Source organism: Herpailurus yagouaroundi, unplaced genomic scaffold (genome assembly GCF_014898765.1).
Source record: "Herpailurus yagouaroundi ecotype Mexico unplaced genomic scaffold, PumYag 206, whole genome shotgun sequence".
NCBI lineage: Eukaryota > Metazoa > Chordata > Mammalia > Carnivora > Felidae > Herpailurus > Herpailurus yagouaroundi.
In genome coordinates, this window is record NW_024412437.1 from 1,251,552 (window position 1) to 1,276,363 (window position 24,812).

At 38.4% G+C, this 24,812-nt stretch overlaps 1 protein-coding gene across 2 annotated transcripts in view; it reads left to right on the forward strand.

The window, feature by feature from the left end:
* The window catches only part of DDX42 (DEAD-box helicase 42), a 41,796-nt gene that overhangs the window by 2,471 nt on the left and 14,513 nt on the right, over window positions 1–24,812 (forward strand). The window contains exons 2-7 of one of the 2 annotated variants that reach the window (XM_040452064.1): window positions 9,886–10,122; window positions 12,662–12,812; window positions 17,211–17,272; window positions 18,637–18,673; window positions 19,479–19,628; window positions 23,196–23,300. In XM_040452064.1, the coding sequence (XP_040307998.1) occupies window positions 9,902–10,122; window positions 12,662–12,812; window positions 17,211–17,272; window positions 18,637–18,673; window positions 19,479–19,628; window positions 23,196–23,300 (726 nt within the window). In that variant the 5' untranslated portion in view covers window positions 9,886–9,901. Of the gene's footprint in view, window positions 1–9,885; window positions 10,123–12,661; window positions 12,813–17,210; window positions 17,273–18,636; window positions 18,674–19,478; window positions 19,629–23,195; window positions 23,301–24,812 lie in introns of those variants that run through there. The other variant, XM_040452065.1, reaches the window with a different exon arrangement.

Sequence of the window (24,812 nt, forward strand, 5' to 3'; positions counted from 1 at the left end):
ATATTCTCACTATGTTATAGGCCCAGAGAAGCCAAATGACTTTTTTGAGGTTCACATCAAGTTAGTGGCAAAGCTAGAGTTTATGAACATATTCTGGTTGCATAGTCTGTGCTAGTTTACGATGCTGTTAGGATTTTCTACTAAGTCATAGCATTTTATTACCTAGAACCATACCAAGTGAGACTTTATGCTGTCTTTAGTTTTTCTCCTTGGGACTCCTGCATATTGAATAAACATGAATAATGACTACATGCTGTGGAAAAGAAAAGAGATAAAAAATGAATAAGTCAGCTTCTTCACCTATAAAACTTGTAACTTGGAGTTGGTGAGAGAAAGAGCACTAATAGTTATGATTAAATATTGGGTGTTTTAAGACTAGAAAAGGAGTTTAAGGAATGAGCTACCACTTCTCTGGGGGAGTTGTATTCATGTCATAGGTTCTAGGAGTTGGTATGTGAGATGGGCTTTGAAGGAGAAGACTTAGGTAGGTATAAGTGAGAGATTTGGTGGGGAAGGAATCCAGGTTAAGGGAAGGGCATTTACCAAAGTGCTTGGTTTTCTGGGAACACTGATGCATGCATGAAAACCCTGGGAGATATGAATGGTGAAGTATATAGTTTGTTGCCACAATGGAGAGTCTCATTCCAGCTTGATTGACTAACTGTGGAGAGCTACTGAACTGAAGGGAATGACAGAATGAGAAATGCGGCAGGAAGGTTCGGGGTCAGGATCTGGAAAAACCTGGAAGAGGGTTTTTTCTAAGCATTGGCCCACCGAAAGTCATATGACTTTCCCTAGTTCCACACTATTAACAGACCAAAGGAGGTGAAAATTCATTTTCTCTTTTGCTATGTATCTCTCATTTTTTTTTATACTTTAGCACATAGACATTTTTCATAGCTTATGGAATATTTGCTGGTTGTAGATACATTCTCTAGATGTACATCACCAAGAATTTTCCAATAAAACAGACATTCTTAGAATAGTAGAGTTGAGGGGGTGGAGGGTCACTTGTTAATTGTCAACTATCAGTCATCTCAGAGAGGCCTTACCTGATTTCTTTCTCTTGTAATAGCTTACCTCTTCTTGCTTGCTTTTTTCTTGGTTTGGTTTGATAGCACTTTTACTACCTGAAATTATGATTTGGTTTTTCTTTCTCCTGGACTAGACTGAACTCCCTGAGGGCTGGGACTGTGTCTGATTGTGTTACTATATCCAGAGCACCTAGAAAAGGTTCTGGCAAAATAGGTACTCAGTACATTGTGAATTATTGATCACTCTGGTAGTGGTGTAGAGGCTGGATAACAGGGACTTGTTAAGAAATTCTTGCTGTAGTGGAGATGGAAATGGTAAGGAGAGGTATCCCTCATACCATCGACACATAACAAAGTAGTTAGTGGTCAGTATAAAATAAAGTTATTACTAAGACCAGACTTAGGTTCTCTTTAAAGCAGGTGCTCACTAAACTTTGTTTATGCTTCTATTACAGAGCTAATTATTTTTAAATTTGAAATTTTATTTTTAGATGTTTATTTATTTATTTAGAGAGAGAAAGAACACGGGGCGGGGGGGGGGGGCATGAGTATGTGAGAGCAGGGGAGGGGCAGAAAGAGGGAGAGAGAGAATCCCAAGCAGCCTCCACCCTGTCAGCACAGATGGAGGCAGGGCTCCATCTCATCAACTGAGAGATCTGGGACCTGAGCGGAAATCAAGAGTCGGACGCTTAACCTACTGAGCCACCCAGGTGCCCCTCAAATTAGAAATTTTATTTAAAAAAAATTTTTTTTTAACGTTTATTTATTTTTGAGACAGAGAGACAGAGCATGAATGGGGGAGGGTCAGAGAGAGAGGGAGACACAGAATCTGAAACAGGCTCCAGGCTCTGAGTGGTCAGCACAGAGCCCGACGCGGGGCTGGAACTCACGGACCACGAGATCATGACCTGAGCCAAAGTCGGCTGCTTAACCGACTGAGCCACCCAGGCGCCCCATCAAATTAGAAATTTTAAAAAGCAGGGTTTTTTTTTTTATGAAAAAGATGTAATCAAATTTTCACAAATATGTTTGCATTTCAGAGTAGAGACTGAGGTCTAGACAGCATTATTCCTTATAAACTAATAAAATAGCAACCTAAAAACACTTGTGCAAATGGAATTCTAATCCTTTAATTTTCATGATTTTTTTGTTTTTATAATACGCATAGAAAAATCTTAACTCATTTTGAGCGTATAGTTCAGTGGTGTTGATTACATCCACATTGTTGTGCTGCCATCACCACCATAGTGTTCACAGAACTCTTTTTATCTTGTAAGACTGAGACTGTATACCCATTAAACAATAACTCCCCATTCCTCTGCACTCCTGGGCTTTGGCAACCAATTCTACTTTATTATTTTTTTAATTTATTATTTTAATTATATATTTAATTATTTTAATTATTTTTTAATTTTTTAAATTTATTATTTATAAATTTTAATTATTGGTTTGTTTATTTGACAGCACAAGTGTGGGAGGGGTAGAGAAACAGGGAGAGAGAGAACCCCAAGCAGCCTTCATGCTGTTAGCATAGAGCCTGATGCGGGACTCAATCTCACAAACCATGAAATCATGACCCGAGCTGAAATCGAGAGTTGGATGCTTAACAGACTGAGCACCCAGGTGCCCCAACCTGTTCTATTTTCTGTCTCTGAGTTTGACTATATTCTGCCTAATACAAGTGGAATCATACACTGTTTGTCCTTTTTGACTGGCTTATTTCCTTTACATGATGTCCTCAAGTTTCATTCATGTTGTTGTAGCACGTGTCAGAATTTCCTTCCTTTTTAAGGCTGAATAATGTTGATATATGTACGTGTTTACATAGTGTGTGTGTGTATATATATATGTGTGTGTGTGTGTGTGTGTATACATATCCCATTTAGTTTACTCATCTATCAATGGACACTTAGGTTCCTGCCATCTTTTGACTGTTGTGAATTGTACTGCTAAGATCATGGTTCAGAGGGCACCTCAGTGGCTCAGTAGGTTAAGCATCTGACTTGATTTCAGCTCAGGTCATGACCTCACAGTCATGAGATTGAGCCCCACGTCGGGTCTGTGCTGGGTGTGGAGCTTGCTTGAGATTCTCTTTCCCTCTCCTTCTGCCCCTACCCCCCTTGCACTCTCCCATGCTCATTCTCTCTGTCTCTGTCAAAAAAAAAAAAAAAAAAAAAATCATAGGTCAGATGTCTGTTCCTGCTTTCAGTTCTTTTGGGGATATTCCACCCAGAAGTGGAATTGCTGGATTATATGGTAGTTCTAGGATTTGTTTTTTGAAGAACCACCATAATGTTTTCCACAGTGGCTGAACCATTTTATGTTACCACCAGCACTAGACAGGGTTCCAGTTTCTCCATATCCTTGCCAACACTTGTTATTTTCTGTTGTGTTGTTTGTTTTTGTTTTGTTTTTTAGTAGTCATCCTAAAGAGTATGAGGGGATGTGGTTTTCTTTTTTGTTAAACGTTTATTTATTTTTGACACAGAGAGCATGAACAGGGGAGGGGCAGAGAGAGAGGGAGACACAGAATCCGAAACAGGCTCCAGGCTCTGAGCTGTCAGCACAGAGCCCAACGCGGGGCTTGAACTCACGGCCTGGCCCGTGAGATCACGACCTGAGCCGAAGTCCGACACTTAACCGACCAAGCCACCCAGGCGCCCTGGGGGGATGTGGTTTTCATTTACATTTCCCTTCACTAGGGATGAGCATCTTTTCATATGTTTATTGACCATTTATATATCTTCTTTGGCAAAATGTCTATTCAAGTACTTTGCCTATGTTTAACTTGGGTTATTTGGGATTTTTTGGTGGTTTGTTGTTTTTAAGGAAGTCTGAACTTTAACTGGGTGTGGAAGCCATGTGGTGATTTTACAGGGACTGAAGCTTGCAGGTGTTTTCATCTTGTCAATGTGAGAAGTGTTTAGGGAGGCAGAGGTGAAGTTTCAGAGCTGTTTGATAGGAGTTTGCCAGCTTGGTAGGAAGGATGTACCAGGCATATTATTATGTTATTATTATCTGAGAGGGGCTTAGAAGCATGTGTATGTGTGCGTGCATGTTAAGACCAAATAAAGGGAGCTTTGAGAAGACCCACAAATAGCAGGACTATAGTTAATTTTAAAATCTCACTATGTTTATTTCTTTCTTAACTCTCCACTAGATGTCTCTTCTCCAAACAATATTTGCTTAGAGAATGGAAATTAGTTTTAAAACAGAGGAGGGTTCATCTTTTTCTTTTTTTTAAACATGCAACCAAATAGAGATTAGGTTAGCTGTCTTTTGCTTGTTGTATCAGTTATCCCTCAAACCTCTGATTGTCAAGGATCTGTAGTCATATACCTAGGTAGTAAAGCCTACATAGTTGAACAGGAAGAATTATTGTCAACACTAAGGAATTAATGGTACGTTGAGGATGATTGGCTTAGATTTAATCAGGAAGGTTGGATGGCAGGGTTTGTAATAATGGAAGATGATGGTTTTCACAAATACTGGGGTGAATTTTGAAGAGCCTGAATGTATATTTATTCATCCAACAAAAAACAATGTTTTTAATGTTTATTTTGTTTTTGAGAGAGAGAGAGAGAGAGAGAGAGAGAGAGGGCAGGGAAGGGGCAGAGAGAGGAGGGAAAAAGAATCTGAAATAGGTTCCAGGCTCTGAGTTGTGAGCAAAGAGCCCAATCCAGGATCTACCACCAGATCACGACATGAACTGAAGTCGGACACTTAACTGACTGAGCCACCCAGGCTCCCCTTCAAACATATTTCCATTAAAAAACAAACAAACATATTTCCATTGAAAATGGAACATTGGACATTTCTTTCTGCCTGTAAAATTTCTCTCCTCTTCCATGCCACTGTTCTCTACTGTGCCCCCTTCCTCCTTTCCTTCTCAGGTTGCCACATGAGTTTCTTTTCCCCTGCCCATTCCTAACTGTTGATCAACCCTAACATTTGTCTTGTCCCTTTTCTCACTCTCTGTGCCCTCTCTCTGCTAGCTTATCTATACCAGTAACCTCAAATGCACGTGTCTTGTATCACATCTGTACTCCATCACAGACCCTTTTTGAAGTTATAGACCCTTTTTGAAGTTATAGAAAGATGAAGTTAGCATCTTTCCTTAGCTCTCCCATCTCCTGTTCTGCCTGCTTCTCCAAGCATGGCTTTTCTAGGCTTCTATCTCTGTAAATGGCCCCACCATTCCCCCAATCTGTAAAAGCCAGACACTTCCAAACTTATTCTAGACCTTTCCTTGCTCCTTAGCTTCCACATCCACTTGTCACTCACCCGCCCCTATTGAACTTTCTCATAGACACTTAATAACTCAGATCCACCCCCTCCTTCTCCTTCCTTGTAGCCACTTCCTTAGTTCAGTACCATGTTACTTTACATCTGTATTTTTATGATAACCTCTTAGCCACTTTCCTTGCCTCCTACTTTTCATATTGTCTACCATTTAATCTTTCTTCAACACTGATCTGAAACATGTCCCCTGTTTGCTTAAAAGTAATGATTTCTTATAGCTGGTAAAGTACAGTTTTGTATATTTTTAGCATAGCAACATCTGGGCCCTGTCTGTCTTTCTGAATATGTGACCTACAACTTCCCTAGAAGTCTCACTGAACTCTAGCTGTACGGCACTATTTCCAGTTCTCCGTGGTACTACATACAGTTTCCTCAATCTAAAATGCCTTCCTTTCTTAAGAAACTAAAAACAGGGGTGCCTGGGTGTCTCAGTTGGTTAAGCATCTGACTTGGCTTCAACTCAGGTCATCAATTCCAGGTTTATGAGATTGAGCTCCACATCAGGCTCCTTGCTGACAGCACGGAGCCTGCTTGGGTTCTTTCTCCCTCTCCCTCTCTCTTTGCCCCTCCCCCGAGTGCTCTCACTCTCTCTCTCAAAATAAACTTTAAAAAAAAAAAAGGGGAGGGGGGAACCAAAAATAGAACCACTCTATAAGCCAAGAATTGCATTATTATAGGTATTTACCCAAAGGTTACCAAAATACAGATTCGAAGGGGTACATGCACCTCAATGCTTATATAGCAGCATTATCAACAATAGCCAAACTATGGAGAGAGCCCAAATGTCCATCAACTGATGAATGGATAAAGAAGATGTGGTGTGTGTACATACAATGGAATATTACTCAGCCGTGAAACAGAATGAATTCTTGCCATTCGTAATGACATGGATGGAGCTAGAATGTACTATGCCAAGTGAAATAATTCAGAGGACGATAAATACCATATGATTTCACTCGTGTGAATTTAAGAAACAAAACAGATGAACGTTTGTTGGGGGCGGGGAGAAGAGAGGGAAACAAACCACAAGAGACTCTTAATGATAAAAAACAAATTCTGGGTTGACGGAGGGATATGGGCTAGATGGGTGATGGGTACTAAGGCGGGGGCCTGTTGTGATAAGCACTGGGTGTTGTGTGTAACTGATGAACCACTGAATTCTCCTGAAACCAATATTGCACTATATGTGTTCCAACTAAAATTTAAAAAAAAAAAAAGCCCTCCTCTCACCCTTCTACCCTGGTCTAATGCCTCTTCAGATTTTAAAACTGAACACCAGCATCATCTCCAGAAAAGCTGAGTCTTCTCCATTCATCCTGGGTTTAATACCTTCTTCCTGGGCCACGAGTGAATGCACTTTGTGCAGTACCTGTGCTACAGCACATCATGTTGGTTTATTAGCAACCACACCATGAACCCCTTGAAAATGGGACTGTATTTTTCATATGTAAATGCCCAGAACTTGGGGGCATCTGGGTGACTTGGTTGAGTGTCCGACTTGATTTTGGATCAGGTCATGATCTCCTGGTTCGTGAAATGGAGCCCCACGTCATGCTCTGTACTGACAGTACGGAGTCTGCTTGGGGTTCTCTATCTCTCTCTCTCTCTCTCTCTCTCTCTCTCTCTCTCTCTCTGTTCCTCCCTCATGTGTACTCTCTCTCAAAATAAATAGACTTAAATAAATAAAATAAATCCCCAGCACCTGGTACACTGCCTGACATTTCTCAGCAAGCTTTCAGTAAACCATTGAAAATTTCCCTGCTAGGAGATTGTTCATGTGATTCTTTTTTTTTTTTTTTTTTTTTTTAATGTTTATTTTTGAGAGAGAGAGAGACACAGTGCAAGTTGGGGAGGGGCAGAGAAAGAGGGAGACACGGATTCTGCAGCAGGATCCACACTCTGAGCTGTCAGCACAAAGCCCGATGCAGGTGCTCAAACTTGTGAACCATGAGATCATGCTCTGAGCTGAAAGTCAGATGCTTAAACAACTGAGCCACCCTGGTGCCCCCATGTGATTCCTAAAATCTACCCAAACCTACAGAATGTTTTTTTTCATCCTTCCTTTGCTTACATTCTGATTTCTGTTGTTTATTTATTAGCCCATTGCAATATTTTATATAACATTAGGAAAAATGAGGTTAAAATTCAGATCCATCATTTTTGTTGTTTGGGAATAGCTCTTGTAAAGCCAGGTTCACAGATTGGTTAAACAACATTATCAGATACTAAAATTTTCTTGCTTATAAATATTGTAACTAAATTTCATCCATCTGATTAGAATTATGTTGATTCTCCCTAAGGGATTCAAGAAGAAAGCAGTAGATGGTCTTAATTAAATTCAAGCGAACTAGTACTTATTAAGTACTTATTTTAGCCATGTGTAACTGTAATAAAAGGTCCAAAATTATTTTTTTAATGTTTTTTTTTTTTAATTTTTTAACGTGTATTCATTATCGATAGACACAGGATGTGAGCAGGGGAGGGGTAGAGAGAGAGGGAGACACAGAATCTGAAGCAGGCTCCAGGCTCCGAGCTGTCAGCACAGAGCCTGACGCAGGGCTCGAACCCACAAACCGTGAGATCATGACCTGAGCCGAAGTTGGTTGCCCAACCGATAGAGCCACTCAGGCTCCCCTAATGTTTATTTTTTAAGGACAGAGAGAGTGTCAGCAGGGGAGGAGCAGAAGAGATGAGACACAGAATCCAAAGCAGGCTCCAGACTCTGAGCTGTCAGCATAGAGCCCGATGCTGGGCTCGAAGTCACAGATTGTAAGATCGTGACCTGATCTGAAGTCAGACACTTAACTGATTAACTGACTGAGCCAACCAGGCACCCCAAAAGGTCTAAAATTATTAAAGACAGTCTCCCCCCCCCCCCAAAAAAAAGGAAATTCCTTATTTGAAACTAAGGGTGGAGATTGACACAGCATAAATCAGATTTAATACTCAGTAGACTGGACTACGTGCTGTATAATAACAGTTCAAACAAAACTTACAAGGTGTATATGGGGAGGGGCATAGAACCAGAAAAGTAGAGCATATTGTTAATGGTCTTTTCAACAATGTCATCATAAAAAGCAGCTTTAGGAACTTTTTTCCACATTGGCTTCAGAGTCCATTATAAACATTTTAATTTTTCCTGTTAATAGTAAACCTTAATACAAAGAAATAAGTAAAAATGGAATAACTGCTATTAAAATTTTGAGAAACAGCCCTCCAGCTGTCTGTATATGTAACACATGCTTTTATATTGAGTTACATTGAACCATACCACCCACCTTGTTTCATGCTCTTATTTTACTCAGTGTGTATCAGGTACTTTTCCATAAATGTAAGTAGTAATTAAAATTTTAAAAAGTTAAAGTACATATTCCCTTTGGCTAAGCAATTGCATTTTGAAAATTGATCCTGAAGAAATAATTATAGGTATGCACAAAGGTAAGTGATAGTTTTCACAACATCATAAAACAGTAGTAGAGAGATGTATTGACATTTAAAGATTTTCATAGTGTATCTTTAGGTGAAGAAATTGGTAACTAACACAATATAGTATGGTTTGTTTTTAAATTGTGTGTTTGTGTGTGTACACATAGTACAGAAAAAATAGCAAAGATATTAAAATTATGTATCTAGGAGAGGAAATTTCAAGTAGTTTAAATTTTTGTTCCTTTTTGCTTTGTGGGTTTTCTGCTTTTCTATAAAACTTAGGTAGCTTCTGTTGTTAAAAAAAGTTTTTTGGAGCCAAGACTAATAAGATAATATAGCATTTTTTTAAATACAGTATTGTTTTTAAACTGATTTGATTGATGCTCAGGAAATTTCGTTGTAATCCTTAACCATTGGCTAACTAGTACTTCAAGCAACAGATCAGTGAATCATGGTTTCTTTCTAGCTAGTGTTCTAGTGGGCATTGCTCAATTAATGTGTGGTTCATAAGTATCCTTCAGAGACAATTACATAGATACTATCTACAAATAACTAAATTAATCTTTTTAAGTTTCAGTTCTTTCATTCTTCTTGGTATCATTACTGGAGAACAATCTTTGATTTTGTTACAACAAGCATTACATTATATTGTAATTATAGGTTGTTTTAGTCTCTTTTGGGGGGTGAGGATCATCTGTTTCCTGGTAGACAATAATATAAACTCCTGGGAATAAATATTAAGAGATTAAAGTCTTTTTCTGTTGGTACTTTTTGTTGCCAAACACAAGTACCTATCAGATCCCCAAAATATTTGTTACCCTGTGAGTATTTTTGGCAGCTTAAAGATGTTAAATTAGTGGTCAAATCATTTTGAAGAGGATGATATTAAATCTTGCATTCCTGTTTGGATTGTGATTCCAAAAAATGAACAACAGTTTTTTCAGTGTTTTAGAAAATATGACAGTTTGTTGAGATTAGCATATTGCATAGCTGAAGTACAAAGTTAGAGTTTTCATCGAGAGGCAGAAGTTTAAAGATGTATGTAGAAGTTGGAAGGGACATAAAACTCCGTGAGCTATTGATAAAAGTTGAATTTATTATTAATGTATCTTGTTCCTAACAGATAAGTCATTGACACCATGAATTGGAATAAAGGTGGTCCAGGCACCAAGAGGGGATTTGGCTTTGGAGGTTTTGCCATCAGTGCTGGAAAGAAGGAGGAACCCAAACTCCCACAACAGTCCCACAGTGCCTTTGGGGCAACCAGCTCTTCTTCCGGATTTGGAAAGTCAGCTCCACCACAGCTCCCTTCTTTCTACAAAATTGGATCTAAACGGGCCAACTTTGATGAAGAAAATGCGTAAGTGGTAATCCTGGTAATTGAGCAAAGGTTGGGCTTTGAGATACTCATTCCATCAACAGAAAGTGAGATGAAGAAACGCTTTGTTTCCCAAATAATAATAAGACCTCTTCAGTTGCTTTTCCCACTGAATTGTGTTGTTCCTAATAAGTTAAATTGTTGAGTTTACTCATTTGTAAGGAACCTAATGCTTATGTGCTTGCTTATATCTTTCCTTGCTCCAAAAAAGATTTGAGGCCATTGAAACCTAAATATGACTGAAGAGTTTTAAATAATTCGTGTGGTTTTTGATGACCTTTACTGAAGTCTTTTATTGACCCCATATAAGTTTTTGTCACAGGCAGTTGTCACAGCTGGTAGAGAGACACATTTGGTCTCAACTCCCAAGTCTGAAAACTGTCAGGTTGCAACATCTTATGGTGGGAGAAAAATCTATTCAGATTTTTGCCAGCAGTTCACAGGAAACATATTTAACAATTATCTTTTTAAACTTGCTAAAGTGGTTGTTAATAAAAGCTGGGGTTTAAAGGTTTGAACTCTTAATTCCTATAGATTATAAATTTTTTACTGACTCGAAGAAATCTCTCACTGCTATTATTTCCAACCTGGTTGTGACATGCTTGAGATTTTTCCTTTTTTAATTAAGAACTCAAGATGGGAATTTTTCAAGTACACAGCGGTGTCTTTAAAAACTGGTTTAGGGGCGCCTGGGTGGCGCAGTCAGTTAAGCATCTGACTTCAGCCAGGTCACGATCTCGCGGTCCGGGAGTTCGAGCCCCGCGTCGGGCTCTGGGCTGATGGCTCGGAGCCTGGAGCCTGTTTCCGATTCTGTGTCTCCCTCTCTCTCTGCCCTTCCCCCGTTCATGCTCTGTCTCTCTCTGTCCCAAAAATAAGTAAAAAACGTTGAAAAAAAAAAAAACTGGTTTGTTGCGGGGCGCCTGGGTGGCTCAATCGGTTAAGCGTCCGACTTCAGCCCAGGTCATGATCTCACAATCTGTGAGTTCGAGCCCCGCGTCAGGCTCTGTGCTGTCAGTTCAGAACCTGGAGCCTTCTTCGGATTCTGTGTCTCCCTCTCTCTCTGCCCCTCCCCCACTCACACTCTGTCTCAAAATATGAATAAATGTTAAAAAAAAAAAAAGTAAAAAAAACCTGGTATGTGGCAGGAATACAGAAGTAGATGTTTAAGACTTAGAATAAGTCAAGGATCATTATTCTAAAGAGCATTTTACCAGTTCAAGGATACTTTTTCATTAGTTAAATGAAACCTATATAAATGAATATGCGTGTGTGTGTATAGCACATAACAGTTGTTAGAGCTTTTAAGATAATTCCTGCAAAAACCTGAAATGCTTTAAAATTTTAAACTGCAATGGTTATTTATTTAATATTTGGTTGTATTACTATTTAATTTTGAGGTTAAATGTAAACATTGTTTTTGTTGTGTTTTAGTTTATAAAGAGCTATAGAGAAGGATACTTTTCCAGACCTTGAAGTTGTTTTTCTGAATACTTAAGTATGGGGAATGATTTTATTTATTTATTTATTTATTTATTTATTTATTTTTAATTTTTTTTTCCAACGTTTATTTATTTTTTTGGGAGAGAGAGAGACAGAGCATGAACGGGGGAGGGGCATAGAGAGAGGGAGACACAGAATCGGAAACAGGCTCCAGGCTCTGAGCCATCAGCCCGGAGCCTGACGCGGGGCTCGAACTCACGGACCGTGAGATCGTGACCTGGCTGAAGTCGGACGCTTAACCGACTGCGCCACCCAGGCGCCCCTGGGGAATGATTTTAGATTAAGCATTTATTTATTTATTTATTTTAAAGATTATTTATTTATTTTGAGGGAGAGAGTGCACGTATGCGTGCATGAGTAGGGGAAGGGCAGGAAAAGGGAGAATCTCAACCAGGCTCCATGTTGTCAGCACAGAGCCCACATGGGACTTAAACTCACAAAACAGTGAGGTCATGACCTGAGCCAGAATCAGGAGTCCAACACTCAACCGACTGAGCCACCCAGGTGTCCCTGAGCATATATTTTTAACTGTAAGTGTTCTGTCCTCAGAAAGTAGCCCAACATTTCTGAAGTCCCTACCTAGCCTTGTGAATATATTGCTAAAATGTTTTTGAAGGATTATATTTAAAAAAAAACACTAGATTTTTAATATTTCATACAAAAGTAACTTTTTCCATAGCACAAACTCTAATATTTGATATATCTATTCACCAATGATAATTTGTACTGAAAACTCATCCCTTTTAACAGAACTAGAATGTGATTTGAATAGACGCTAGAAATGGGAGAATTTGTTGTGACTGTTTCCCCCCCCTTTTTTTTCTCAGTATTAGAATTTTGTATATATTAAACAATAATAATTAGGTTGTTTGCTAAAGCCTGGAGATCTCTAATTTAACATGTAGAGCTCAGATCTTTTAATAGTAACCTACATATACCATAGTAAAAATTTCTGTTGAACAAAGGATCCACAACCCCAAAGTAAACACTCCCTTTATTAATTGTGCATTTTAATTTTCAGATATTTTGAAGATGAGGAAGAAGACTCTAGCAATGTTGATTTGCCTTATATTCCTGCTGAAAACTCACCTACCCGCCAGCAGTTCCATTCCAAGCCACCAGATTCTGACAGCGATGATGATCCCTTGGAGGCATTCATGGCTGAGGTGGAGGCAAGTATCGAGGCTGTTTTGTTAGAAGTTGCAGCAGTTAGAAAGATACCAAATTAACCTAGTTATTCAGTCATTCAGAATTTGCTTTCTGACCCTTTTTGGGGAGGATTTGGCTCTTAAACATACATCCACATATAGTTTCTTAAACATACATCCACATGCCCTGTAGCATTTTCAGAGATGATCAGTGCCTAAAAATTTGAACTGTGACCCTTGAACAAGGGTAGCTCAAGATTTGTATGTGTGTAAGTTTTAATATTTCTTTGTATATTCTTAAATGGAATGAACATTATTTCATTCAGTGTCAATTTATGTAAGGCAGTTAAACTTCTAAGGAACTTGCTAAAATTATGAATTCTGTATTCTGTACTTTTTTTTTATTAAAAAAAATTTTTTTTTAACGTTTATTTATTTTTGAGACAGAGAGAGACAGAGCATGAACGGGGGAGGGTCAGAGAGAGGGAGACACAGAATCTGAAGCAGGCTTCAAGCTCTGAGCTGTCAGCACAGAGCTGGATGCGGGGCTCGAACTCACAAACCGTGAGATTATGACCTGAGCCGAAGTCGACCGCTTAACCGACTGAGCCACCCAGGCGCCCCTGTGTATTCTGTACTTTTAATGTTTATTTTTTAATATCAGCATCTATGACCTCCCTGTAGAAATTGAAATTTGTAACCACTTCCTTCTTAAAACTCTTCTCACTAGGCTTTAGTGATTTTGCATTTTGTCCTTTTTCTCCATTTCTCTGACTTTGTATTTATTTACTTTTTATTATGAAAAATTTCAAACGCATGTAAGTAGAATAATGAGCTCCCACGTACCCTTCACCCTGCTTTATCAGTAAGCAACTTTTGGCCCATCTTGTGTTATCTAGCCCTCTCTTTTAGATTATTTTAAAGTAAATCTCAGACGTACCATTTCATCCATTTGTAGTTCTACACCTCTATAACACTTAAAAAACATAACTACCATATCATACCAAGAAAAATCATTACATATCTCTCTGTTGTCTGTTACTGTTATTAAGATCCTCTTCCAGTTTCTCAGATAGGATTATTGTTACAGTTCTCTATGTCGATTTGCTATTTTCATTCTTTATACATTCCTAGTGACCTCATCCACTTCTAAAACTTAACTTCTGTGTGAATAATTCATGCCTTTAGTTCCACAGTCTCTCTTTGGTTTCAGCTCTGTTTTTCTAAAACATATTGGCCATTTTTACATGGATGGTGTCCCCCTGGCGTCTTTTTCTTCCTCAACCAGATCTTTGTCTTATATATTCCTCTTAATGCCAGATAATCAAACATGTTCATGACTTCATTTAATACTCAAAATAACAATAGGCATTGGCAGAAAAGAATACATAGAAATGTAATTTTTTAACTAAGAAGATTATAAATTGAACCCTATGGTAATTCAGAGCCCTTGTCCTAAATCCCATTGGTGCTTTGTGGTAGAGCTGGGACCATATTTTTTCTTGCTTAGTAGTCCTGAGAACCTAGCTCTTTCCAGTAAATCATGCTACCTTTCCCCTCCTTTGGCAAGTTCTGTTCATCTTTGTAGTATTTTTTGTGTCTGTTCCTTTCTGCTTCCACTACAGTCAGTGTGCTTTACACTTTCATTACCTCTTGCCTGATCTAAATTTTCTCCCTGTTTTAGGCTTTCTGTTCTCCCATTTATATGGTATACAAAAACAGAGTAATTAGAGTAAAGCATGTTGCTTATGGTGTTATTCCTCTTACTTAAAAACTGTCACTTCATTGCTTATGAAATAAAGTCCTTCCAGGTTTCTCAGTTACTTGTAACCTAAGTTTTAAGCCAGATCTCCTCTCTAAGAAAAGAGGGAAGAGAGAATCCAATATAGATATTTTTGTTTGGCCTAGATCCTGCTTTTTAAACATGTGGGCCAGAATTTTTAAGATCAGGAGATTTTGTCTAAAAGTGCAGACTCTTGAAAAGTGGACACTGGCAGTATTAAGCCTGCATTTTGCATGGCAAAAATAGGCTTGTGCTGAGCAAATGTTGCCTCCTTTAGATAGGGCTCACTTTTTCTGGTTCACCTTAGTTCTATCAGTCTGTTTTATCTTCCTGACTTTGAGGCTGCCACTTAGAACTGTTTATCATCACACTCGTGTTGTAGTTTTCTTACGGTGGAGAAATATTTTTCTGAGCTTAGGTCTCTTGTCAAATATCAGAAAATAAAAGACTCAGGGCCATGCGATTGATACAGGAAAAATTAGAGCTTGCTTCTTTAGAATATTCCTGCTTGTTAAAATGCAAACAAAGCATGTCTATACCTAAAGAAAAAGAAACTTTTCTTATCCTGGTTTACTTCCTACCGATTGTCAGATTGGTACCCATTACTCAGTTTCCCAACTTTGATTTAGAATAACCCCAATTACTTGCCTCTTAAAGAATATGCACTTTATAAGTAGCTAAGCCGGAATCAGTTCCAAATCTCATATTCTTTTCTGCTGTGTCATTCTGTATCTGAGTTCTTGTAGTACTGTATTTCTGCCATAACACTTACCAGAACTATTCAGAACTTTCACGTGCTTTGCAACATGGTAACAATTTAGTAAGTATGTTAATATGTTCTCTCTGCAAGTAAAGGCAATAAAGTTTGTCATGTTTGGGGTGTCTTATATGTATATGTATCTTTCTCCCCCCTCTATCTTCTTGACGTACGGACATTTCCCAAAGGGCTGTTTCTCATTATATCTTGCAATCCCTAATGGTGAATAAGTAAAATCATTTCTTGATTTTCTCAGTTTTAATTCAGATTTAAATTTTTAGTAACGCAAGTTGGTGTAACCCTTTTTGAGTGGAAGTATCCAAGAATGTCCCAGTTTCTCCTGTTTGGCATTTCAAGTAGTTGAAGCTGTAGGAGGGTAAATCTTTTTGACATGGCATCATTCTCCTGGGTGTTTTTTGGGATAGTGTCGGAAAGGGTTTTGCTGATTTTAGGATAGAGAGACTGGATATTGTCTGATCTTGGAGAGAGTGTTGTTGCCACAATATTGCATTAATCCTTGATCTCAGGTATATTCTGTTCTGGAAAGTGTAAACTTTTCTAGTGTTTGAACTCACAATTAAGATGTATTTTTAGCAAGTGTTTCAAAAAAAAAGATTCATGTGGGCTTAAAAAAATATGTCCTGTGTTTGTGGCCCTTTCCTTATGTTACATTATGTCATTTTCACTTCAGTTACAGTCTCGAGTATAGTGTGTGTCTGTCTCAGTTCCTTAAAAAGTAGATTTGTTTGTATGTACTATTTCATTTTAGAATAACTCCTCTTTATCGGGAACATTTGATTAGATAGAACACCTGACCATGCTAGGTTATAGTTAGTGACAGTTTTTTAAATCACAGAAATCAGAAAAACTTGCTTTGTAACAAGAAACAATAGTGCAAGGATGTGTTTAACCTTGGGGAAAATTACTTAATTCTTCTGACCTTGATTTTCACATGTATAAAACAGGGAATTAGATCAGTGATTATCACTTTGTTGTATACAAGATTTGCCTGTGAAAAAATGTGAAGTACATGCATTTAACTCTATCTCCAAGGATTCTGATTTGGTAGGTTCAGAGCAGTGTTTTCCCAACCTCAGGACTTTGGCATTTGGGGTTTGCTAATTTGTTATGGGGGCCGTCCTGTGTATTGTAGGATGTTTATCAGTATCTGTGGCCTTCACCCACTAGATACTGGTAACAACCCCCCCTGTTTCCCACTCCCTCCACCCAGAAGCAACCAGAAATGTCTCCAGACATTGCCAAATGGTGAGAACAGTTTTTCCAAAGTCAGATCCAGAAATTTGCTTTTTATTTATTTATTTTTTTTACTAACTCCATTGGTAGTTTGATGTAAAAGGTCTTAAGCTATGCTTTGAGAAAGGCTAATTTGCCTGAATTTAAGGCATTTTACAGCCACAATTCATTTTTTTAAAGAGTAACCAATCAAGGAATTTTTTTCTAATTTTTCCATGTATGCAATGCAGTCCGTATATAACCAAGATTTTAGAACATTTCTCTTTGAAAAAATAATTGTTAGGTGCCTAGATGGCTCAGTTGGTTAAGAGTCTGACTTTTGATTTCAGCTCAAGTCAAGCTCTCAGAGTTTGTGAGTTTAAGCCCCACATCGAGCTCTGCACTGACAGTGCAGAGCCTGCTTGGGATTCTCTCTCTCTCTCTGCCCCTCCCCTGCTTTCTGTCTTTCAAAATAAATAAATATTTTAAAAATTGTCAAAAGTGCAGTTGATTGCATCAAGATATAATTGTCAAAATGCATAGCCAAAACTGTGATGTCACTAGTTCAGATCTAAAAATTCTTTATAAAGAAATTCCCTTCGTAATGTTTTTAGTGGATATGATTCCATACAGGCTTTTGTTTCATTAGGATCAGGCGGCTAGAGACATGAAGAGGCTTGAAGAAAAGGACAAGGAAAGAAAAAACGTAAAGTAAGTTGTTTTCTTCTCCCTCACAAAGGTTACATGAAAAATGCTAAAGTATTGCAAAGCTTATTCCCCCAAAGTTTATAGAGAAACATTAAAATTTTCAAATGTCTTGACTTGAAGTTACTCCTGTATCTTGAATATTATTTTTGTAGGTAATAGACATCACAAAAGTCTTGCATTTTTGCAATAATAAGCATTCTTTTTAGTATAATAGTATTTGGTGTTTAATTATAAATAGTTTTTTAGTAGATACAAGAGTGAGTTACAGTAGGAATTAAGAGAGTACAATTACTAAAGTTTGGGCTCATTGTTCTGAGTTTTGTCCCATAATATAAAGTAGGTTAATGTCTGTATGATTGCTTATGAGGAGTAATGGTGATTATCATAAAAAAGTGTGTTATTAACAAATGATTAACTTGGTTTACTTAAGGAGTGATATCATGCTTTAGCATCTAATCAGAACTTGAAATACTTTATTTTCTGGGAAAGAGAATTCTCCTCTTTCCCTTTCTGAATACACCCCTCTTAAGGCTTTTGCTACCAGGCACAGGTAGGCGTGGTTGGATTTCCTCCTGTGTGGCAGTCAGTGCCTCAGGCCCCCCGCAAGGTTCCTGTGCCATATGGAGGTTCGGCCCTCTCTTTGGTGCTTACCGTGTGTTGTACCCTCTTCCGGCTGCCCTGCACTGGTGATGTTGCCTGCCTTGAGAACAACAAGTGCTCTAGGTCAGGCAGAAAGTCTGATTAGAAAGACATGGTTGTGGGAACTTAGCAGCCGTACTTTCTGTAGCTCCTGACAGGCGCTGCAAGTGGCGATGGCCCCCCGTCTCCATGGGAACTGCTTAGGAGTTTTAGTACCAAAGTTACAAAAGAGTTAAGATAGTTTTTCTTTGTCCTCAAGGACTTTGGCTGAATCCAGTCACTCCAGACTTAGAAACTCTGGGGAACATTAAAATTGTGATATTCTTCTTAGTGTATGCCAAATAGAGAGGGTTATTTTTTTTTTGTCTTTTTATAAAATGCAGTTTGCTTTTTAAAATGCGTTTTACAACTGTATTGTGTTTGTCGTATGGGGTCGACAAGGTTAGGATCCTTGGGTATCTATCTTCAAAAGTTTTTACTCCTTATCCTCGTTAGTAATTGATGTTTCTAGGAGTACCATATCATCCCATGCAGACTGCAGCTTCTAGAGTGAAGCCACACATGTATGATGGATGGATAGTTTACAGTGTGCTTATTGTTGCTTTGTTATTGTTAGTGTTGAGTGTTCCTGTGCTACTGTATGGAATTCAACACTAATCTGCTATAAGTATGGAGCTGGGTATGTGGAACATTTGCAGGGAAGTTTGTTTCTCCGCTTGTTTTTCCAGGGGTATTCGAGATGACATTGAAGAGGAAGATGACCAAGTGAGTTCCTATGCAGTATTTCTATCTTTTATTTTTACCCCACAAAGTCTATACTGGGGACAAGCTAGAGCTTGCCTTCACTGAAATGGCCATTCCTTGCTCCTTTTCTACATGTATGACTAGTTGGTAATAGAAAAATTCACATGGCTTTCCACCATGTTGAAGATGGAACTTTTGATCAACTAGGACATCAAAAACAAATCATGAGCTTTATTCAGCTTGATTTTTTTTTTCAAAATTAATGTTTATACTGCTGAATCAAGAAGTAATATGGGATCTACTGATGGCCTCTAGCAACATCTAACCTCTACCTCTTTCTAAGGGTCTGTTTGTGATTTTTGTATTTCAAGATGGAACATTAATTTAATGACTGGCCTTTAGTATTTTTCCACCAATGTCCAGTTGTGGGATGGTGAGAAGGGAAACAGAATGAGCAGTAGCCCTTTCCAGGTTTGTGACCCTTCTAATCAGTGTCAACTTCCAAACTTGGATGGTAAATCCATAGCATGTGTTCCACAGCTCTGGACAGGATAGGTAGACACCCCACCCCAGGAAGACTGTGGGACAGACAGATTTGTAAAGCTTCTTGTTAAATCATTGTGTAGTACTAACTGTCTCATTCGTTTTTTCTGATTGTCCCTATGAATACTGCTGTTGTTAAAGGAATCATTGCTAGTTAAAGTCTTGCCTTACTTGGTAGGTATTAAACTGTGCAGTCATCTGGTATACTGTGTGCACCAATTACAGGAGCAGAAATGTTCTTAGTTGTATTTGAATATGATTATGTTCTTGTGCTTTCCTGCAGGAAGCTTATTTTCGGTACATGGCAGAGAACCCAACTGCTGGTGTGGTTCAGGAGGAAGAAGAAGATAATTTGGAATATGATAGTGATGGAAATCCAATTGCACCTTCCAAGAAAATCATTGATCCTCTTCCTCCCATTGATCATTCAGAGGTATGGTGTTTCCTGCTAAATTTGATTCTCATTTCAAAAGCTGATAGTTCTCTTCAGCTTTAATACTAGGTTTTTGCAATATTTGAGTAATCCTGATTCATACTCCTTATGTCACAAAAATATGTGTTCTTTGGGATCTTCTCAGGTCTGCTGTGTAGTTGAGTCTGAAAGTGACTGAGTGGTTCAGGCTTTATAGCCTATGTTGTTGTTCAAGGTTTAGCTGAATCTCTTGCTCCCGTTTGATTTTAGGCTAAGAATTTTTTAAAGCAGTTTTTTGTACTTGTTTTCCAGACCATCATCTACCTTTCAAAATGATGATGTTGAAACATCTGTGAAAAAACACAGATGTTTTTTTAATTGCCGTAAGTCTTGTTTCTCAGATCTGGAGCAGATGAGAGACTGTTGCTTCAAAGTGGAACTAGGAATTTTAGTTTCCTTAAGTCAGGAAAAGAGAATGAGGATATTGGTATATCCACTTGAAAAAAATTTGTGTTTCATTCAGGTTAAATATCAGACTAGACCTTGCATGCCTTAGTGAGTCTAGGTCTAGGACAGTGGTTCTCACATTGTGGTTCAAGGACTCCTAGAAGGAACTTCTCAGGGAGTCCACAAAATCCAAAAGAATTTTCAGGGGTGCCTGGGTGGCTCACTTAAGCATCTGACTCTTGGTACCAGCTCAGGTCGTGATCTGTCAGTAGTGAGATCAAGCCCCACGTCGGGCTCCTCAAGCTGAGCATGGAGCCTGCTTGTGATTCTCTCTCCCTCTCTCTGTGCCTCTCCCCTGCTTGTTCTCTCTCTCTCAAAATAAACAAACATTGTAAAAAAAAAAAAAAAAAAAGACCACTGATCAAGTCTTAGTATACTATCAAAGAAGAGTAAAAATCCACAATAATTTGAAAAGACTATTAAATACTCTCTTCCCTTTCCAATCACATGTTTGTGAGGCCAGATTTTCTTCATAGGTTTCAATCAAAGCAATATGTTGCAACAATCTAAATATAGTAGGAACCAATTTCTTTTAAGTCAGACTTGTAAAAAGATTTGTAAAACAGGGGCACCTTGCTGGCTTGGTCGGTAGAGCATCCAACTCTTGATCTTGGGGTTGTCAGTTTGAGCGCCACAGTGGGTGAAGAGATTAAGATCACTTAAGTAAAACTTTAAAAAAGATTTGTAAAAATGTAAAACAAGGTTATGACTTTTTAAAAATTAAAGCTTTTATGTTAGAGTATAACGAGTGTATTATTTTCAAATGAGTAAATCTTAAAGACATATCTCAGTTTTAGTTTTTTTAAAAAAAAAAATTTTTTTTTCAACGTTTATTTATTTTTGGGACAGAGAGAGACAGAGCATGAACGGGGGAGGGGCAGAGAGAGAGGGAGACACAGAATCGGAAACAGGCTCCAGGCTCCGAGCCATCAGCCCAGAGCCTGACGCGGGGCTCGAACTCCCGGACCGCGAGATCGTGACCTGGCTGAAGTCGGACGCTTAACCGACTGCGCCACCCAGGCGCCCCTCTCAGTTTTAGTTTTAATATGGTAAATGTCAATGCATGAAACCCACACAAGCAAAAGTTCGTGTTTTTTAGGGCATCTGAGACAAAAAAATTTGAAAACGACTGGTCTAGACTATGGATTACATTCAGTTTTTGAAATGTTTCCTTTTGCACAGATGCTACCAAATAATGCCTTGGTATTTTACATGTGGCAGATGAAACTAAGTATGTGAGACTGATGTGAGAGGAAGCATCTATGACAAAGGATGACGGCCTAATAAGGAAAAACACATAAGTACTTGAAATAATCATCTCATAAAATATTTGAGATCCTTGGTGAAGCTCTCAAATCTCATCATCATGCTAGGGTGGCCCACAGTTGTTCACATGTAGTGTGGGCAGTCTGCCCAGAGAGACCAGCAGTAAGGAAAAGGATAATCCTTCTGCCTATAAGTAGCTTTGTTCACATTCACATTAAGTATTTATTTATACAAATAAATGCTTTATGACTCTATTTCATACCCATATGCAAAAAATGACATATTTTATGTAAAATTTGTGAACAAGAATTCTTGCCCTTATGGAGCTTCCATTCTGATAAAGAGAACTGAAGAGCATCCTGTTACAGCTTAGTGCAACAGTGTGGGGAGCATTCCAAAAGGTTCTATTAGTAGTGCTAAAGGGGAACCTTTAAAACAATGCTTACTTTTTTTGTTGATCATACCATAGAAATATAATTAAACTTCAGGTTGCATCCACAATTAATGTCATTTTATTGTAGATCTCTTATGTGGTTAAAGAGAATCAGCCAAATGTGTAAGTGGTGATATGCCTTTTTTTTTTTTTTTTAATGTTTATTATTTATGAGAGAGAGAAACAGAGTGTGAGCGGGGAGGGTCAGAGAGAGAGAGGGTGACACAGAATCTGAAGCAGGCTCCAGGCTCCGAGCTGTCAGCACAGAGCCTGACGCGGGTCTTGAACCCACTAACTGTGAGATCATGACCTGAGCCGAAGTCAGGTGCTTAACTGACTGAGCCACCCAGGCACCCCTGATATGCCTCTTTTTATAGTCCTGGTACAATAAGTTATGAAAAGAGTGTCAGGAATAACTTCTTCCCTCTTTAGAATAAGAAATACTTAGCCATACAGTTTTTAAAAGTTACATAAAGCGTTTCAGGTTTTAAAAAGAGTAGAACTCCCTCTAAAGGCAGAGCTCTCCTCAGAGGAAATATTAGAAATGTTTCTAAACGCTAGAGCTATGAGGGGCACCTGGGTGGCTCAGTTGGTTAAGCATCCGACTTTGGCTCAGGTCATGATCTCCCAGCTTGTGAGTTCGAGCCCTGCCTTGGGCTCTGTGCTAACAGCTTGGAGCCTGGGGCTCACTTCTGATTCTGTCTCCCTATCTCTCTGCTCCTCCCCTGTTCTCTCTCTCTCTCAAAAATAAATAAACATTAAAAAAAAGTTTTTTAAAAATGCCAGAGCTGTGTGAACAGCTTATTCCAAAACATGTATTTAAATGTTATAAGGTGGAATGTCTTTAAAATACTTGTCTTCTGAGGCCTTTGGCGTTGTAGATTCCTTAGTCTGCATCACGGTTGTTCAGATCTGAGGTATCCTTTAAGAGTGTCTTTAGGAAGTAGGTTGGTGGGGCACCTGGGTGGCTCAGTCCGTTAAGCGGCCGACTTCGGCTCAGGTCATGATCTTGCGGTCCGTGGGTTCGAGCCCCACGTTGGGCTCTGTGCTGACAGCTCAGAGCCTGGAGCCTGTTTCAGATTCTGTGTCTCCCTCTCTCTGACCCTCCCCCATTCATGCTCTGTCTCTCAAAATTAAATAAACGCTAAAAAATAAAAAAAATTTAAAAAAAGTAGGTCGGTGTTTATATAGAAAATGAATACAGGAAAAGATACTGGCTGTACATTTGGGATGTGTGTCATGAATAAGTGAATTCTTTTGTCCTCACTAGCTGGTTAAGGCTTTACTTGTGTAATATGTGTAAAAGGTTATTTTGCATTAAAATCAAACTTACAGGATTGACTCTTGAATTCTAGACTAACTTTGAATAATTGGACCTGCAGATTGACTATCCACCATTTGAAAAAAATTTTTACAATGAGCATGAAGAGATAACCAACCTCACCCCTCAGCAGCTAATAGATCTCCGTCATAAGCTCAATCTTCGGGTAAGTCAGCAATGGTGCTAAATATTCTTATATTAATTAGTTGACAGTTACTATTATTGCTTATCCAAACTAAAATAACCTTCTTTTCTAATGGTCCTTGGACTGTCTTTGATAGCAAGGCTCCTGTGTCTTGATTTTATTGTTTTAGTGTTCCACCTATTTTGGGATAGAATTGTTATATCTTTAATGCAACACACATGAATATGTATTCAATTTTGTATGTTGTATTGAAATAATAAGTCATTGTGACCTTAAAATCAGTAAGTAATTCTGCAACAAGTACAGTGTGCTAGGAACTGTGTTGGGTGGGCTAGAAATGAAGAATATAAGTCCCAACTGCAGGAAAAGGAGACAAGGTTAATAGATGCAAACAATATGTGGAATCCTAGGATATTTTTAAATTAAGGTATACTCAAATTAATATGTAGCATATGTTTAAAATAATTAGAAGAAGAAATTAACACCTTAGAATATGCACTCATTTCAGAATAATAGTTTTAAATTGCCAAAAAGCTTTGGGTTGCACATTGACCACATTGTTTAGGCACTGCTGGATGTTAGTTAAGTGAAACACACAGATGGTACAGTAATATCTACTCTAGTGCAGACAGCTTTCTGGCCTGTATCTGCCTTACCAGTTTCTATGTGACATTTGAACTTCTGTTTTCCCAGAGAGGATGCATGCATATGCATGTATTGTCTATTTTCCAAGGCTAACCGCCCCCCACTCCTCCCCCTCAAAAAAGCCCTTTAAGTGAAATACTGATTAGATATATCAGTATGAGAAGCATTGCAAGGCTACTACTGTTAGAGTCAAAAAGGAGGCTATAAACCCCATTCTTCACCTGAGTAGTTTGAACAATGTTTTACTGTGGCTGTGGACCATCATTAGGTGGGATACTTAATTCTTCAGGCAGAACTAAAACTGGAAACAATAGATTGTATCCAGTGGGTATAGACATGTCTTATTTGGAGCTCATTTGCCCTTTTTATTTGAAGAGTAAATTTTAATTTTTTTCTACCATCTGGTTAATAGTTACTGCAAAATGGCAAAAAATACTCATGTCTTTTTCCAATCATTGAGCATTATTTTTTATTTCTTAAAAGGAAATCTTGATTTAAGAGCTTTCTAGGCTCTTAATCATTTTAAAATTTTTTTCAAATCTTTCCCAGTTTATCTGTTTTGTTTTTTTCCTTCCAAGATTTTATGTGGATTCAAGTTAGTTAACCTGTAGTGTAATATTGGTTTCAGGAGTAGAATTTAGTGATTCATCACTTACATATAACACCCACTGCTCACCCCAACAAGTGCCTGCCTTAATGCACATCACCCATTTAGCCCATCCTCCCTGTCCCTCACCTCTTCTCCAGCAATCCTCAGTTCTCCATAGTGAAGAATCTCTTATGGTTTGTCTCCCTTCTCTGTTTATCTTACTCTTCCTTCCCTCCCCCTATTTTCATCTGTTTTGTTTCTTAAATTCCACCTGTGAGTGAAATCATAATGGTATTTGT